General features: G+C 32.9%; 7 protein-coding genes across 8 annotated transcripts in view; 1 reads left to right on the plus strand and 6 right to left on the minus strand.

Moving 5' to 3' along the window:
- LOC139489648 (leucine-rich melanocyte differentiation-associated protein-like) overlaps positions 1–7,375 on the plus strand; it is a 511,226-nt gene extending 503,851 nt beyond the window's left edge. For both annotated transcript variants that reach the window (XM_071276281.1, XM_071276282.1), the window contains 6 exons: positions 1,227–1,327; positions 1,963–2,089; positions 4,249–4,388; positions 4,926–5,052; positions 5,450–5,540; positions 6,260–7,375. In XM_071276281.1, coding sequence (XP_071132382.1) covers positions 1,227–1,327; positions 1,963–2,089; positions 4,249–4,388; positions 4,926–5,052; positions 5,450–5,540; positions 6,260–6,339 — 666 coding nt within the window. In that variant the 3' untranslated portion in view covers positions 6,340–7,375. The remainder of the gene's footprint in view (positions 1–1,226; positions 1,328–1,962; positions 2,090–4,248; positions 4,389–4,925; positions 5,053–5,449; positions 5,541–6,259) is intronic.
- Positions 7,376–7,709: 334 nt separating this feature from the next.
- LOC139489859 (uncharacterized protein C10orf62 homolog) lies at positions 7,710–8,126 on the minus strand. Its single transcript, XM_071276706.1, has one exon. It carries the CDS (start codon positions 8,124–8,126, stop codon positions 7,710–7,712), a length of 417 nt encoding a protein of 138 aa, XP_071132807.1.
- Positions 8,127–8,336: 210 nt separating this feature from the next.
- Positions 8,337–9,263, minus strand: LOC139489860 (cation channel sperm-associated protein 1-like). The gene is made up of 2 exons (XM_071276707.1): positions 8,919–9,263; positions 8,337–8,753 (listed from the first exon to the last, which is right to left on the minus strand). The coding sequence occupies exons 1-2, from the start codon at positions 9,261–9,263 to the stop codon at positions 8,337–8,339; spliced, it is 762 nt and encodes a 253-aa protein (XP_071132808.1).
- A 565-nt stretch (positions 9,264–9,828) lies between these two features.
- LOC139489861 (putative uncharacterized protein DDB_G0291608) lies at positions 9,829–10,784 on the minus strand. Its single transcript, XM_071276708.1, has 2 exons — positions 10,473–10,784; positions 9,829–10,167 (listed from the first exon to the last, which is right to left on the minus strand). Exons 1-2 carry the CDS (start codon positions 10,782–10,784, stop codon positions 9,829–9,831), a joined length of 651 nt encoding a protein of 216 aa, XP_071132809.1.
- A 565-nt stretch (positions 10,785–11,349) lies between these two features.
- Positions 11,350–12,628, minus strand: LOC139489862 (putative uncharacterized protein DDB_G0291608). The gene is made up of 2 exons (XM_071276709.1): positions 12,335–12,628; positions 11,350–11,796 (listed from the first exon to the last, which is right to left on the minus strand). The coding sequence occupies exons 1-2, from the start codon at positions 12,626–12,628 to the stop codon at positions 11,350–11,352; spliced, it is 741 nt and encodes a 246-aa protein (XP_071132810.1).
- A 159-nt stretch (positions 12,629–12,787) lies between these two features.
- On the minus strand, positions 12,788–13,993 carry LOC139489863 (metacaspase-2-like). The gene is made up of 2 exons (XM_071276710.1): positions 13,697–13,993; positions 12,788–13,225 (listed from the first exon to the last, which is right to left on the minus strand). The coding sequence occupies exons 1-2, from the start codon at positions 13,991–13,993 to the stop codon at positions 12,788–12,790; spliced, it is 735 nt and encodes a 244-aa protein (XP_071132811.1).
- Positions 13,994–15,546: 1,553 nt separating this feature from the next.
- Positions 15,547–16,401, minus strand: LOC139489864 (uncharacterized). Its single transcript, XM_071276711.1, has one exon. The coding sequence runs from the start codon at positions 16,399–16,401 to the stop codon at positions 15,547–15,549; it is 855 nt and encodes a 284-aa protein (XP_071132812.1).
- Between the last annotated feature and the right edge of the window lie 295 nt (positions 16,402–16,696).

Genomic DNA, 16,696 nt, shown 5'->3' on the forward strand with positions numbered 1-16,696 from the left:
TCAGTCCCATATATAATAGGGATTTGAAATTTATTAGAAGCAACTGTTGAAGAATAAAAATAAATATTGATAGTTCAGTGATGTGCCAATTCAATGATTGATATGGACACAAATAGTTCATAACAAATTTTTAATTGTTGCGAAATATCGCATCAAACAATTTATGCTAAAAGTAAAATGTAACAGATTAAAATATTTCCAAACTCTGGTAAGCTAAAAAGGACAGATCAAATCATCCTATTATTCTAAATAATTATGACATCTTGAAAGGCTATTTTATTTTTTTGCTTTTACTCCTTACAGTGGCATCAAAATGAAAAATAGAATACCCTTTTAGTACACCATAATTGTTTTGACTACCTTCCTATGACACAAATGTATCAGCTCCACAACAAACTTACAGAAGTTTTACAGAAATTTACAAGATAACTTGTCATGCCACATCTTCTTACCTAATTTATATTGATCCAAAAACTATTGCAGACTTTAGCTATTTCGAAAAGTCAATAGACTACAGACAAAGTGATGTATTTTTTCATCTATTTATCATGTTTATTTTTTCTTTCTTATTTTTTTCAATTAATCTACTTCTCTGATTGGTAATTTGATTTAAAACTTAATGTAATATGCTAAATAACATTGCAATGAGATAAGAATTTAGATTTGTATACAGTTTAAAATTGAGATTGGAAATGGGGAATATGTCAATGAGACAACAACTCGACCAAAGAGCTGTATCTTTATTGAATTGATATAGATTTATTAGTCATAAAATAGCCATGATGAAGTAATAAACTTCTATTTAATCAATTATTTTTATAAGGAGCTTTTAATATTTACAAATGCAGCAACATTTATAAGAGTCAAAATTACTTTTATGTGAACTAATCTATAACATTTAATTAAGGGCAAGTCTTTCTTATTATACTTTGTCTGAGTTAACTCTATAGAAGATCAACATTGTCTAATGGCTCAGTCCAAGTTTACTTGGGCAAAGTTTTCTTTGCGATTGCAAATTAAATAAAATAAAGAACAGTTTCTATATTTCTGAAATATATAAAATGCATATACAATTTTATTTAACTTGGTTCTTACATGAATGTTGGTCAAATAGGGCCAGAGAAAATCTAAATATAGATCAAACAGTCTCTAAATCATTACAAGACAGGCGTTGGCATGCCATTTGGTTAAGTATTTTGTTAATTCATGGTATGATATCTTTTCAGCTATCTTATATTGGACAAAATGAAGAATGCATTCCAACTTATCTTGCTGAAAAATATTCGTCTATTTCAAAAAGATTTGATCTGAGTTTTAACCAGTTGAAGTAAGTTTTTATTAAACAAATCAAGGACTTACATTAGGTACTTATATGTACTGGAAGAGAAAATAAATGTATTATTACCGGTAAAGTGCACTATTAAAGGTATTAAATTAAGAAAAATAACCGCTTGTACATTAAAGTACACCACAAATAACAAGCAGTTTCTTAAGGACATTGAATAATCTTTTCTTTATCTTTTTAGTGACACCATTCAATGGGTATGACAGCTTCTCCCCCTCCCCCTTTTTCCTCCTCTGAGTCCTGCCAAGGGGAGATATGGTAAATATAGTCTCTGTCCATCAGTCTATCTGTCTGAAACTCATAAATATTCATAGACGGTGACCATTTAACATAAAGCTTTCATACTTGGTTGGATTATTTGTCATCATATTCTCTTGACCATGCTATGACCATTTTTATGCCCTATTTAGGGGCATTATGTTTTTCAGTCTGTGCATCTGTTCTTTTGTTTGTTCATCCGCCTCTTAGTCTTTTCGAACCAAAAAAAGAAACTGAGAACATTTACCTGAAATGAGGGATAATTGAAAGATGTACCAGTACACTCTAATGTCTTATAAATCATTGGTTATTTGAAACATAATATTAATAATACAAATGTATATAAATCTTCATTTCAGGTCATTATCCGATTTAGAAAGATTTCAGAATTTAGAGGAACTGGTTCTTGATAACAACAGATTAAGTGATGATGTAGTGTTTCCTCGTTTAAACCATCTTCACACACTCACACTAAACAAAAATTGTGTATCCTTTTCTCAATTATTGGGATTTTGTGTAGTGCTTATATACAGATATTTGTATATATATATCAAACAAATTCTATGTCTCCTTTGTCATGGTTTATTCTATTAAGGTTTATGACCCCTTTCTGTCATATTTTTGCACAAATTTTTCAAACTTCAATCGTATCAAAACTACAGATATAATGAATAATAGAGATAGGCCATTTAGTACATATACCAAGGGGAAACTTGATGGAAAGCATAATTTTTTACTGTTTCATTGCATTTACTAGAAAAAGAGTACTTTGTGGCAAATAAACCAAGATTTTTATAGAAATTCCAAAGCCTTTAATACAGAGATTTTTTATATAAAATTTGAAACATAGATTTCTAACTTCCTTTTCTATGATGTGCTAGTGTTTATTTTCTACAAAAAGTTCTAACTAACCTGTAAATACCAAAATAACTAAAGTAACTAAAGTCGAGCGCACCGTAAAAGGTGTACTTGATTGGTCCATATTTTTATTTGTTTTAACCAATAACTACATTAATAAACTTGTTTTAAGGAAATCAATGCTAGCACTGCATGCAATAATCCTTTATCTATCAGTCATCAAATTGCTAAATATAAGAGTACAAGGATAAAGGCTGTGGATTTTCTATAAAATTTTCATTTGTTTAGCATTGAATCAACACACTTAGGGTACATTATCTTTATACACATTGTTCTGCCAAACATTTTTGTGGTCACATCATGTTATTCACAAAACTGTCACAGATTCTTCTTCAGGGAATGAAGTTATGCACATGCTACTTAAATGATTTATTGAAAGATTTATTAGGGTTTCCCAAATACCCTAAATAGCCTATTATTTAGTTTTCCATTCAGTAATATTTCTTTATCAACCGCTAATGACTTGCCAATTCTGCTTACAAATGTTTGGAGAGGACAGAAAAAATGTGTTCAGAGGGTACTGATGTGATGAAAATGCTAAAACATTTTTAGTGTAAAGTGTAAACCTAGGTATAGCCCTTTTTTTCAGATGCATTTTGAATGTCCATTTAGCACAAACATTTGAAACAAATTCTGTTTATTTATTATAGTATGATCAATCAGTTATTTGCCGAAAGAGAGGTTCTCAAAGAGATCAATTTTATTTAAAGAAAAATACTTTTGTTATTTAATACTAAGTACTACTGAGTGATACTTGAATTGTACTCTACTACTCATTAACATAGAATAGAAAATTTTATCTAAGTCCGGTTACATGAAATATTACAAACATAAGCTTTAAAGCTTTTTGCCAACAACATTCCTATAATAAAGGCATTTGAATTCACTAAAATGCAATCTAGCAAAAAAATATGTTTTATAGATATGACTGCCTAATGCTCCCCTTCTACAGTTGACTTTGTTGCTAATCCTTAACTAATTAATGGTTATGAGAAAAAGATTCATACTAGATTACGCTTAGGGCTTAGTGCTCTTAATGACCACTTGTATAAATATAATCTTACATTAAATAGGTTTTGCGATTTCTGCCCAGGTAATCGTATTGAAAGCACTGAGCACTATTTTATTCATTGTGCCCAATACACGAACTATCGGATCACTCTTCTACTTGAAATTAAGAATCTGCTTTGTCCAGATATAAATATAGCAATGTTGCGGGATCTATGTCCCAACTATCTGAGCAAAATATTAATAGAAGGTAGTGATGATTTGTCTGATGTCAGATACTAATTTAGAGTTGTTTGAGTGTGTGTTTTGATTTATTAAATCTTCAAACAGATTTTCTCGATAAACTTATTTGTTCTTAACTTTTTCTCTTGTAATAAAACATATAAGGTTTGAAACACATATTCCATTTGACCTGATTGTGCTCAAAATTGTCTTTCCATAATCACTATTCTATATTACTGAATCATACATGTGTGTTAAGTCGTGTGTATGTGAGTAAGAATGAGCGAGTGATTGGATGGGTGTGTAGTCAAATTATATTTGTATGTCTTGTACTGTACATATTGTCTTGTCTTGTGTTTAACATGTTTGTATTCAAAACTTTGATAATTGTGAATCTGTATATATCTATGTTGAGGAGACCCACACGTAGCCTCTGGCTGTTGGCAATCCTCTTTAAATAAATAAAGAATTAAATTAATCCTTAACTGCTTCATCAGATAACAGATTTGTATCATTTGTTAGACAACCTTGCAGAAAATGTTCCATCATTAACCTATCTAAGTTTATTGGGGAACTTAGCATGTCCAAACCAGTTATCTAGTCCAGACAATGATGAAGAAGATTACCAAAGATACAGGTAAAGTTGGTTTTTTTGTTTGCCACCTGAACTTTACACATATATAATGATGTTAAAAATGTCGGTTATGGTTTCACAGATTTTTGTAGACTCCAAGTCTAACAGTGTATGAATTTTGGTTGAATAATGCAGCAGTATTTTAATTTCAAAATATACCTGTACCTCCCTTGGTAAAAGCTTGTATCTATAATTTCTTTGTAAAGACAACCAGTCTCATACAACTGCTTGAAATTGAAGTAAATGCAACTGTAAACAAAATGTCAATTATCTATCATCAATAAGGAGAGCTGATCAGAAAACTGAACATTTGACATTGAGATGCATACACTGGAAAAAAGCACTTATCTCTTTTTTCATAAATAAAACTTATACTTTGTCCTGTAAATACATATATACAACCTGTACAAAGGTTTACCAATAAGATTTTCACTTATACTGACATGAAAAACTTTTAAATGCATCTTTATTGTTAAAATAGATGCAGAAATATTGATATAACCCAACTATTTTTGACACAATATATTGTCACTATTTTAGGTATTATGTATTATATAAGTTACCAAAACTGAAGTTCTTAGACTCCACACCAGTCAAACAAGAGGAGTTACTCACAGCCAAAGAGAAAGGTGCTTTTATGAAAGTCATCAAGGCAGAGGACAGTGAGGTAAAATTAAATGTTTAAAATGAAGTGTTTTCTCAGCATATCTCATTCTTTTTCTGCATTCAAATATAAAAATATAACTTCATATTGTGTGTGTACAGCAGATTTTTTTTTATCTCTTATTCAAAAACTGATAGTTTTTATTTATCACAGTATATTTGCTAGAGGTGAGAATCCATACCACTCTAAAATCAAACAATATGACCTATTCTCAAAATGATGTCTTTATAAGTCACAACAAAAAACCATACCACATCAAAACTAGACAAAATAGTGAAAATATTTATTACGCAGCCACCTAATAAACAAGGTTACACATGTAAGCACAATGATAATGACTGTACCAGTCACATCTGACTATTATTTTGTAATTCATTCAATACCTTCCTTTTATCAACAGCTGATTTCTGACCCCAAAATATCACCTGAGACAGATGATTCAAATTACAGTCCACTTCCACAGTCTGCACGTAATGCCGATCAGCATTCAGGTTAGTATTGTATATTCCCTTTTGGTTGTGGCCTGTTATCTATTTTTTACATGAATAGATATTTCTCGTATCACACTACATGTAGTGTGATACGAAAAAGTGATACAAAAATCTGCTTTAATTGATTGGCTTATCGAGAATGACGAGACAATATTACAGCAATACCATTGGCTATTCATTAGGTCATTGATGACTTTCAAAGGTTAAGATGATGTTTCCTCCATGGCATCATACATCTATGTGATTTCAATAATAATATACAACGTACTCACACTTTGCACCTGACAATCTTCTTTTTGTCAAATTGTATTACATTCTGAAGTGTACAAAAAGTCTTAAAATGTCTGATTTTAAAGATATATAGGAGCTTCTCACTCCTAGAACTCCTTAGATCCCAAATGTACATAGTTTTAATTTGTAAATAATAACTACTGTAAATAGTTACTGCTGGTTTCAATAATGGAGGAGGAAAGGCCTTATGATTACACGAGCAAGAGTCATTATATACTTTAAGAGTCAGACACTGTATTGAAAGAAGAAGAAGAAAGTTGAACACTGGGAAAAGACATATAAAGTTAATTGTTTTTATCAACAGTTGTTCTCTTTGGTTTAATTTACAAGCTTGTTTAGAAGCATTATATGTGTGCATTCTTAGTTAATTTAAAGTTATCAAAAAGATCAAAGCCATTTTATGCAATACCTTTGTTTTCTTTTTACAGCTGCCTGGGGAAAAAGTAAATATGTTTACTATGGCAACCATTCAGAGGGAAACAGATTTATCAGAAACCCTGACCTTTAAATGACATTGACCTGTGAACACCATGACTTTGAAAGAAGGAATTAAGATAACATAAGATCTTCACGGTGCTAACCCAAGTGAAACTGATGAGTTGATATATTTTTATGTAAATGTTTTGTATGTTTGATGTGTACATGGATAAAATGTTATCTTAATTTTTTTCACTTACATACTCATACTCCCAACATATACACATTATGTACATTCTCACATAATCATTTATAATTATCGAAAATATGTTGAAACAGTATGAGATACCTGGCAGAAAAGGTAAAAAATTGATGTATGGATATAAGAAATATAAAAAGCATTTTCATTCAAAAAATATATTTTTATGTTTAACCAAAAAAAAAACATAATATAATCTTTTATATAATACTGTATACTGTTTTTTTATGCTTCAAGATATTAATTATGTGCATTTTTGACATGTTTGTTAAATGTTTTAAGTGAATGTTTATACAATGTATTTACAATATATATATTTTTATACAACTTTCTATAATAATTTGTGATAGTTACAAAAAGGGCATAATGCCATAAAATTGTCCTGATTACGGTATATAATGTTAACTACTTACTATGCAAAGCTATATGAATATGTGCCATACAAATCAACATGTTATTAATTGTGGTGGGTCCCAGATTTTTAAAAAGGGGAGGCCAATAGGTGGATATCAAATTGTTTTTTTCAAAATGGACAGACCTAGACCTAGCTTGCTAAAATAAATTACAATTGGGTGTGCAATTTGAATGAATTGCAATAGGTGGAGATAAATTAACTCATCATAGATAGCAACACTACCTATTTTTAAAAGTCACAGTAAATGTTTCCATATTTTATGTCAATGATATTCTATTTATCTTTTCAAACATTTGCTTATTGATGAAATTTGATGTACAATGTACTGGTACTTAAATTGAAATAAAACAATTTTAATGTTAAATATTGTTTTCTGAAATTGAATTTCATGTAAAAATTATGTATACTTCTATGAAATAGTCCAAATACATAATAAATAATCAAACATTTAAAGTATTATTACTTTCTTTATTTTATGTTGGGTTTCAACATGAGTACTATAACAAATGAATATATGGTATGATTGCCAATGTTACAACTCTCCACAACAGACCAAATGACATAGGTCACTGTGCGGCCTTCAACAATGAGCACGAACTAATGTATACCATGATGTACGTCTTCAGCATGAGTACTATAACAAATGAATATATGGTATGATTGCCAATGTGACAACTCTCCATAAGAGACCAAATGACATAGGTCACTGTGCGGCCTTTAACAATGAGCACTATGCATATGTTGATGTGTTTTAAGCATGAGTACTATGCATAGCTTGATATCTTTTTTAAGTATGAGTACTATGTAAAGGTTGATGCATGTTTTCAGCATGAGTACTATGTATACCATGATGTCTGTTTTCAACATGAGTACTATGTAAAGTTTGATGTCTGTTTTCAGCATGAGTACTATGTATAGGATGAGGTCTGTTTTCAGTATGAGTACTACGCATAGGTTGATGTCTGTTTTCAGCATGAGTACTATGTATAGGATGAGGTCTGTTTTCAGCATGAGTACTATGCATAGTTTGATGTCTGTTTTTAACATGAGTACTATATATACCATGATGTCTGTTTTCAGCATGAGTACTATGTATAGGATGATGTCTGTTTTCAGCATGAGTACTAGACATAGGTTGATGTCTGTTTTCAGCATGAGTACTATGTAAAGGATGATGTCTGTTTTCAGAATGAGTACTATGCATAGTTTGATGTCTGTTTTTAGTATGAGTACTATGCATAGTTTGATGTCTGTTTTCAGCATGAGTACTATGTATACCATGATGTCTGTTTTTAGCATGAGTACTATGTATACCATGATGTCTGTTTTTAGCATGAGTACTATGTATAGGATGGTGTCTGTTTTCAGCACGAGTAAAACAGACATCAGCATGAGTACTATGTAAAGGTTGATGTCAGTTTTTATCATGAGTACTATGTATAGGATGGTGTCTGTTTTCAGCATGAGTACTATGTATACCATGATGTCTGTTTTTAGCATGAGTACTATGTATAGGATGGTGTCTGTTTTCAGCACGAGTAAAACAGACATCAGCATGAGTACTATGTATAGGTTGATGTCTGTTTTCAAAATGAGTACTATGTATACCATGATGTCTGTTTTCAGCAAAAGTACTATGTATACCATGATGTCTGTTTTCAGCAAGAGTACTATGTATAGGTTGATGTCTGTTTTCAGCATGAGTACTATGTATAGGTTGAGGTCTGTTTTCAGCATGAGTACTATGTATAGGATGAGGTCTGTTTTTAGCATGATAACTATGTATAGGATGAGGTCTGTTTTCAGCATGAGTACTAGCATAGGTTGATGTCTGTTTTCAGCATGAGTACTATGCATAGTTTGATGTCTTTTTTCAGCATGAGTACTATAATAGGTTGATGTCTGTTTTCAGCATGAGTACTATGTATAGGATGAGATCTGTTTTCAGCATGAGTACTATGTATAGGATGATGTCTGTTTTAAGCATGAGTACTACGCATAGGTTGATGTCTGTTTTCAGCATTAGTACTATGTAAAGATGATGTCTGTTTTCAGCATGAGTACTATCAATAGGATGAGGTCTGTATTTATCATGAGTACTATGCATAGGTTGAGGTCTGTTTTCAGCATGAGTACTATGTAAAGGTTGGTGTCTGTTTTCAGCATGAGTACTATGTAAAGGTTGGTGTCTGTTTTCAGTATGAGTACTATGTATACCATGATGTCTGTTTTCAGCATGAGTACTATGTATACCATGATGTCTGTTTTCAGCACGAGTACTATGTATAGGATTAGGTCTGTTTTTAACATGAGTACATAGGATGATGTCTGTTTTTAGCATGAGTACTATGCATAGGTTGATGTCTTTTTTAAGTATGAGTAGTATGTAAAGGTTGATGTCTGTTTTCAACATGAGTACTATGCATAGTTTGATGTGTTTTCAGCATGAGTACTATGCATAGATTGATATCTGTTTTAGTATTAGTACTATGTAAAGGTTGAGGTCTGTTTTCAACATGAGTACTATGTATCGGATGAGGTCTGTTTTCAACATGAGTACTATGTATAGGATGGTGTCTGTTTTCAGCATGGGTACAATACATAGGTTGATGTCTGTTTTCAGCATGAGTACTATGTATACCATGATGTATGTTTTCAGCATGAGTACTAGACATAGGTTGATGTCTGTTTTCGATTTCTGTTTTCAGCATGAGTAGTATACATAGTTTGGTGTATGTTTTCAGCATGAGTACTATGCATAAGATGCTGTCTGTTTTTAGTATGAGTACTATGCATAAGATGATGTCTGTTTTCAGCATGAGTACTATGTATAGGATGGTGTCTGTTTTCAGCATGAGTACTATGCATAGTTTGATGTATGTTTTTATCATGAGTACTATGTGTAGCTATATAGGATGGTGTCTGTTTTCAGCATGAGTACCATGTAACGGATGAGGTCTGTTTTCAGCATGAGTACTATGCATAGGATGGTGTCTGTTTTTAGCATGATTACTATGCATAGTTTGATGTATGTTTTCAGCATGAGTACTATGCATAGTTTGATGTATGTTTTTATCATGAGTACTATGTATAGGATGAGGTCTGTTTTCAGCATGAGTACTATGTATAGGATGAGGTCTGTTTTCAGCATGAGTACTATGTATAGGATGAGGTCTTTTTTCAGCATGAGTACTATGTATAGGTTGGTGTCTGTTTTCAGCATGAGTACTATGTAAAGATGATGTCTGTTTTCAGCATGAGTACTATCAATAGGATGAGGTCTGTATTTATCATGAGTTCTATGCATAGGTTGAGGTCTGTTTTCAGCATGAGTACTAACATAGGTTGATGTCTGTTTTCAGCATGAGTACTATGCATAGTTTGATGTCTTTTTTCAGCATGAGTACTATAATAGGTTGATGTCTGTTTTCAGCATGAGTACTATGTATAGGATGAGATCTGTTTTCAGCATGAGTACTATGTATAGGATGATGTCTGTTTTAAGCATGAGTACTATGCATAGGTTGATGTCTGTTTTCAGCATGAGTACTATGTAAAGATGATGTCTGTTTTCAGCATGAGTACTATCAATAGGATGAGGTCTGTATTTATCATGAGTACTATGCATAGGTTGAGGTCTGTTTTCAGCATGAGTACTATGTAAAGGTTGGTGTCTGTTTTCAGCATGAGTACTATGTAAAGGTTGGTGTCTGTTTTCAGTATGAGTACTATGTATACCATGATGTCTGTTTTCAGCATGAGTACTATGTATACCATGATGTCTGTTTTCAGCACGAGTACTATGTATAGGATTAGGTCTGTTTTTAACATGAGTACATAGGATGATGTCTGTTTTTAGCATGAGTACTATGCATAGGTTGATGTCTTTTTTAAGTATGAGTAGTATGTAAAGGTTGATGTCTGTTTTCAACATGAGTACTATGCATAGTTTGATGTGTTTTCAGCATGAGTACTATGCATAGATTGATATCTGTTTTAGTATTAGTACTATGTAAAGGTTGAGGTCTGTTTTCAACATGAGTACTATGTATCGGATGAGGTCTGTTTTCAACATGAGTCCTATGTATAGGATGGTGTCTGTTTTTAGCATGGGTACAATACATAGGTTGATGTCTGTTTTCAGCATGAGTACTATGTATACCATGATGTATGTTTTCAGCATGAGTACTAGACATAGGTTGATGTCTGTTTTCGATTTCTGTTTTCAGCATGAGTAGTATACATAGTTTGGTGTATGTTTTCAGCATGAGTACTATGCATAAGATGCTGTCTGTTTTTAGTATGAGTACTATGCATAAGATGATGTCTGTTTTCAGCATGAGTACTATGTATAGGATGGTGTCTGTTTTCAGCATGAGTACTATGCATAGTTTGATGTATGTTTTTATCATGAGTACTATGTGTAGCTATATAGGATGGTGTCTGTTTTCAGCATGAGTACCATGTAACGGATGAGGTCTGTTTTCAGCATGAGTACTATGCATAGGATGGTGTCTGTTTTTAGCATGATTACTATGCATAGTTTGATGTATGTTTTCAGCATGAGTACTATGCATAGTTTGATGTATGTTTTTATCATGAGTACTATGTATAGGATGAGGTCTGTTTTCAGCATGAGTACTATGTATAGGATGAGGTCTGTTTTCAGCATTAGTACTATGTATAGGATGAGGTCTTTTTTCAGCATGAGTACTATGTATAGGTTGGTGTCTGTTTTCAGCATGAGTACTATGTATAGGTTGATGTCTGTTTTCAGCATGAGTACTATCAATAGGATGAGGTCTGTATTTATCATGAGTACTATGCATAGGTTGAGGTCTGTTTTCAGCATGAGTACTAGCATAGGTTGATGTCTGTTTTCAGCATGAGTACTATGCATAGTTTGATGTCTTTTTTCAGCATGAGTACTATAATAGGTTGATGTCTGTTTTCAGCATGAGTACTATGTATAGGATGAGATCTGTTTTCAGCATGAGTACTATGTATAGGATGATGTCTGTTTTAAGCATGAGTACTATGCATAGGTTGATGTCTGTTTTCAGCATGAGTACTATGTAAAGATGATGTCTGTTTTCAGCATGAGTACTATCAATAGAATGAGGTCTGTATTTATCATGAGTACTATGCATAGGTTGACGTCTGTTTTCAGCATGAGTACTATGTAAAGGTTGGTGTCTGTTTTCAGCATGAGTACTATGTAAAGGTTGGTGTCTGTTTTCAGTATGAGTACTATGTATACCATGATGTCTGTTTTCAGCATGAGTACTATGTATACCATGATGTCTGTTTTCAGCACGAGTACTATGTATAGGATTGAGTAGTATGTAAAGGTTGATGTCTGTTTTCAACATGAGTACTATGCATAGTTTGATGTGTTTTCAGCATGAGTACTATGCATAGATTGATATCTGTTTTAGTATTAGTACTATGTAAAGGTTGAGGTCTGTTTTCAACATGAGTACTATGTATCGGATGAGGTCTGTTTTCAACATGAGTACTATGTATAGGATGGTGTCTGTTTTCAGCATGGGTACAATACATAGGTTGATGTCTGTTTTCAGCATGAGTACTATGTATACCATGATGTATGTTTTCAGCATGAGTACTAGACATAGGTTGATGTCTGTTTTCGATTTCTGTTTTCAGCATGAGTAGTATACATAGTTTGGTGTATGTTTTCAGCATGAGTACTATGCATAAGATGCTGTCTGTTTTTAGTATGAGTACTATGCATAAGATGATGTCTGTTTTCAGCATGAGTACTATGTATAGGATGGTGTCTGTTTTCAGCATGAGTACTATGCATAGTTTGATGTATGTTTTTATCATGAGTACTATGTGTAGCTATATAGGATGGTGTCTGTTTTCAGCATGAGTACCATGTAACGGATGAGGTCTGTTTTCAGCATGAGTACTATGCATAGGATGGTGTCTGTTTTTAGCATGATTACTATGCATAGTTTGATGTATGTTTTCAGCATGAGTACTATGCATAGTTTGATGTATGTTTTTATCATGAGTACTATGTATAGGATGAGGTCTGTTTTCAGCATGAGTACTATGTATAGGATGAGGTCTGTTTTCAGCATGAGTACTATGTATAGGATGAGGTCTTTTTTCAGCATGAGTACTATGTATAGGTTGGTGTCTGTTTTCAGCATGAGTACTATGTATAGGTTGATGTCTGTTTTCAGCATGAGTACTATGTATAGTTTGATGTATGTTTTCAGCATGAGTACTATGTGTAGCTATATAGGTTGATGTATGTTTTCTGCATGAGTACTATGTAAAGGATGAGGTCTGTTTCAACATCAGTACTATGTATAGGATGAGGTCTGTTTTCAACATGAGTACTATGTATAGGATAAGGTCTGTTCTAGCATGAATACTAGAAATAGTTTGATGTATGTTGTCAGAATGTAGCTAAGTATGGGTTGATGTGTTTTCTGCATGAGTAATATGTATACCATAATGCATGTTTTCAGAATGTGTACTATGTATACTTCAGGCGCCTGTAATCCAGTGGTTGTCGTTTGTTAATGTGTTAAATATTTGTTTTTTGTTCATTTTTTTATATAAATAAGGTCCTTAGTTTTCTCGTTTGAATTGTTTTACATTGTAATATCGTGCCTTTTATAGCTGACTATGCCGTATGGGCTTTGCTCATTGTTAAAGGCTGCACGGTGACCTATAGTTGTTAATGTCTGTGTCATTTTGGTCTCTTGTGGACAGATGTCGCATTGGCAATCCTACCACATCTTTTTTTTTATATTTGTTGTCTGTTTTCAGTCCCTTTTCAGCATGAGTACTATGCATAGTTTGATGTATGTTGTCAGTATGAGTACAAGGCATAGTTTGATGTATGTTTTTAACATGAGTACTATGTATAGGATGAGGTCTGTTTTCAGCATGAGTACTATGTTTAGGATGAGGTCTGTTTTCAGCATGAGTTCTATGTATACCATGATGTCTGTTTTCAGCACGAGTACTATGTATAGGATGAGGTCTGTTTTTAACATGAGTACATTGGATGAGGTCTGTTTTTAGCATGAGTACTATGTATAGTTTGATGTATGTTTTCAGCATGAGTACTAAGCATAGTTTGATGTATATTTTCAGCATTAGTACTATGTATACCATTATGTCTATTTCAGAATGAGTACTATGCATAGGTTGATGTTTGCTTTCAGCATGAGTACTATGCATAGTTTGATGTGTTTTAAGCATGAGTACTATGCATAGGTTAAGGTATGTTTTCAGCATGAGTTCTTTGCATAGTTTGATGTGTTTTCAGCATGAGAACTATGCATAGATTGATGTCTGTTTTAGTATTAGTACTATGTAAAGGTTGAGGTCTGTTTTCAACATGAGTACTATGTATAGGATGGTGTCTGTTTTCAGCATGAGTACAATACATAGGTTGATGTCTGTTTTCAGCATGACTACTATGTATACCATGATGTATGTTTTCAGCATGAGTACAAGACATAGGTTGATGTTTGTTTTCGATGTCTGTTTTCAGCATGAGTACTATGCATAGTTTGATGTATGTTTTTATCATGAGTACTATGTATAGGATGGTGTCTGTTTTCAGCATGAGTACCATGTATAGGATGAGGTCTGTTTTCAGCATGAATACTATGTATAGGATGAGGTCTGTTTTCAGCATGAGTACTATGTATAGTTTGAGGTCTGTTTTCAGCATGAGTACTATGCAAAGGATGAGATCTTTTTTCAGCATGAGTACTATGTATAGGTTGATGTATGTTTTCTGCATGAGTACTATGTAAAGGATGAAGTCTGTTTCAACATGAGTACTATGTATAGGATGAGGTCTGTTTTCAACATGTGTACTATGTATAGGATGAGGTCTGTTTTCAGCATGAGTACTATGTATAGGTTGAGGTCTGTTTTCAACATGAGTACTATGTATAGGATGGTGTCTGTTTTCAGCATGAGTACTAGAAATAGGTTGATGTATGTTGTCAGAATGTAACTATGTATGGGTTGATGTGTTTTCTGCATGAGTAATATGTATACCATAATGCATGTTTTCCGCATGTGTACTATGTATACTTCGGGCGCCTGTAATCCAGTGGTTGTCGTTTGTTAATGTGTTAAATATTTGTTTTTTGTTCATTTTTTTATATAAATAAGGTCCTTAGTTTTCTCGTTTGAATTGTTTTACATTGTAATATCAGGCTTTTTATAGCTGACTATGCCGTATGGGCTTTGCTCATTGTTAAAGGCTGCACGGTGACCTATAGTTGTTAATGTCTGTGTCATTTTGGTCTCTTGTGGACAGTTGTCTCATTGGCAATCCTACCACATCTTTTTTTTTATATTTGTTGTCTGTTTTCAGTCCCTATTCAGCATGAGTACTATGCATAGTTTGATGTATGTTGTCAGTATGAGTACAAGGCATAGCTTGATGTATGTTTTTAACATGAGTACTATGTATAGGATGAGGTCTGTTTTCAGCATGAGTACTATGTTTAGGATGAGGTCTGTTTTCAGCATGAGGTCTGTTTTCAGCATGAGTACTATGTATACCATGATGTCTGTTTTCAGCACGAGTACTATGTATAGGATGAGGTCTGTTTTTAACATGAGTACATAGGATGAGATCTGTTTTTAGCATGAGTACTATGTATAGGATGAGGTCTGTTTTTAGCATGAGTATTATGTATAGGATGAGGTCTGTTTTTATCATGAGTACTATGTATGCGATAGTGTCTGTTTTCAGCATGAGTACTATGCATAGTTTGATGTTTGTTTTTAACATGAGTACTATGTATACCATGATGTCTGTTTTCAGCATGAGTACTATGTATACCATGATGTCTGTTTTCAACATGAGTACTATGTATAGGATGAGGTCTGTTTTCAGCATGAGTACTATGTATAGAATGAGGTCTGTTTTTAGCATGAGTATTATGTATAGGATGAGGTCTGTTTTTATCATGAGTACTATGTATGCGATAGTGTCTGTTTTCAGCATGAGTACTATGCATAGTTTGATGTCTGTTTTTAACATGAGTACTATGTATACCATGATGTCTGTTTTCAGCATGAGTACTATGCATAGTTTGATGCATGTTTTCAACATGAGTACTATGCATAGTTTGGTGTCTGTTTTCAGCATGAGTACTATGCATAGTTTGATGCATGTTTTCAACATGAGTACTATGTATAGGATGGTGTCTGTTTTCAGCATGAGTACTATGTATATTTTGATGTCTGTTTTCAGCATGAGTACTATGCATAGTTTGATGCATGTTTTCAGTATGAGTACTATGTATAGTTTGATGCATGTTTTCAGTATGAGTACTATGCATAGTTTGATGCATGTTTTCAGCATGAGTACTATGCATAGTTTGATGCATGTTTTCAGCATGAGTACTATGTATAGTTTGATGCATGTTTTTAGCATGAGTACTATGCATAGTTTGATGCATGTTTTTAGTATGAGTACTATGTATAGTTTGATGCATGTTTTAGCATGAGTACTATGCATAGTTTGATGCATGTTTTTAGCATGAGTACTATGTATACCATGATGTCTGTTTTCAACATGAGTACTAGACATAGGTTGATGTCAGTTTTTAGCATTAGTACTAGGCATAGGTTGATTTCTGTTTTTAGTATGAGTACATAATGTACTATGTTAATGTTTTCAGCAAGATTCATTTCTGTACAGTGTGTAGGGAATAACAACTGCACTAATTATTCAAGTATATTATAAAAGTCATC

This window comes from Mytilus edulis, chromosome 9 (assembly GCF_963676685.1).
Source record: "Mytilus edulis chromosome 9, xbMytEdul2.2, whole genome shotgun sequence".
Taxonomy (NCBI): Eukaryota; Metazoa; Mollusca; class Bivalvia; order Mytilida; family Mytilidae; genus Mytilus; species Mytilus edulis.

Coding starts and splice junctions, on each gene's coding strand:
- LOC139489859 (XM_071276706.1), bottom strand. CDS start 8,126: ATGCATAGTACTCATTCTGAAAACAGACATCATCCTTTACATAGTACT.
- LOC139489860 (XM_071276707.1), bottom strand. CDS start 9,263: ATGCTAAAAACAGACATCATCCTATGTACTCATGTTAAAAACAGACCT. Junction 8,754..8,918: donor AAACAGACATCAACCTATGC/GTAGTACTCATG, acceptor TGCTGAAAACAG/ACATCAACCTATGCTAGTAC.
- LOC139489861 (XM_071276708.1), bottom strand. CDS start 10,784: ATGCTAAAAACAGACATCATCCTATGTACTCATGTTAAAAACAGACCT. Junction 10,168..10,472: donor ACAGACATCATCTTTACATA/GTACTCATGCTG, acceptor TGCTGAAAACAG/ACATCATCTTTACATAGTAC.
- LOC139489862 (XM_071276709.1), bottom strand. CDS start 12,628: ATGCTGAAAACATACACCAAACTATGTATACTACTCATGCTGAAAACA. Junction 11,797..12,334: donor CAGATATCAATCTATGCATA/GTACTCATGCTG, acceptor TGCTGAAAACAG/ACATCAACCTATGCTAGTAC.
- LOC139489863 (XM_071276710.1), bottom strand. CDS start 13,993: ATGCTAAAAACAGACCTCATCCAATGTACTCATGTTAAAAACAGACCT. Junction 13,226..13,696: donor AATATAAAAAAAAAGATGTG/GTAGGATTGCCA, acceptor TCCTTTACATAG/TACTCATGCAGAAAACATAC.
- LOC139489864 (XM_071276711.1), bottom strand. CDS start 16,401: ATGCATCAAACTATGCATAGTACTCATGCTAAAAACATGCATCAAACT.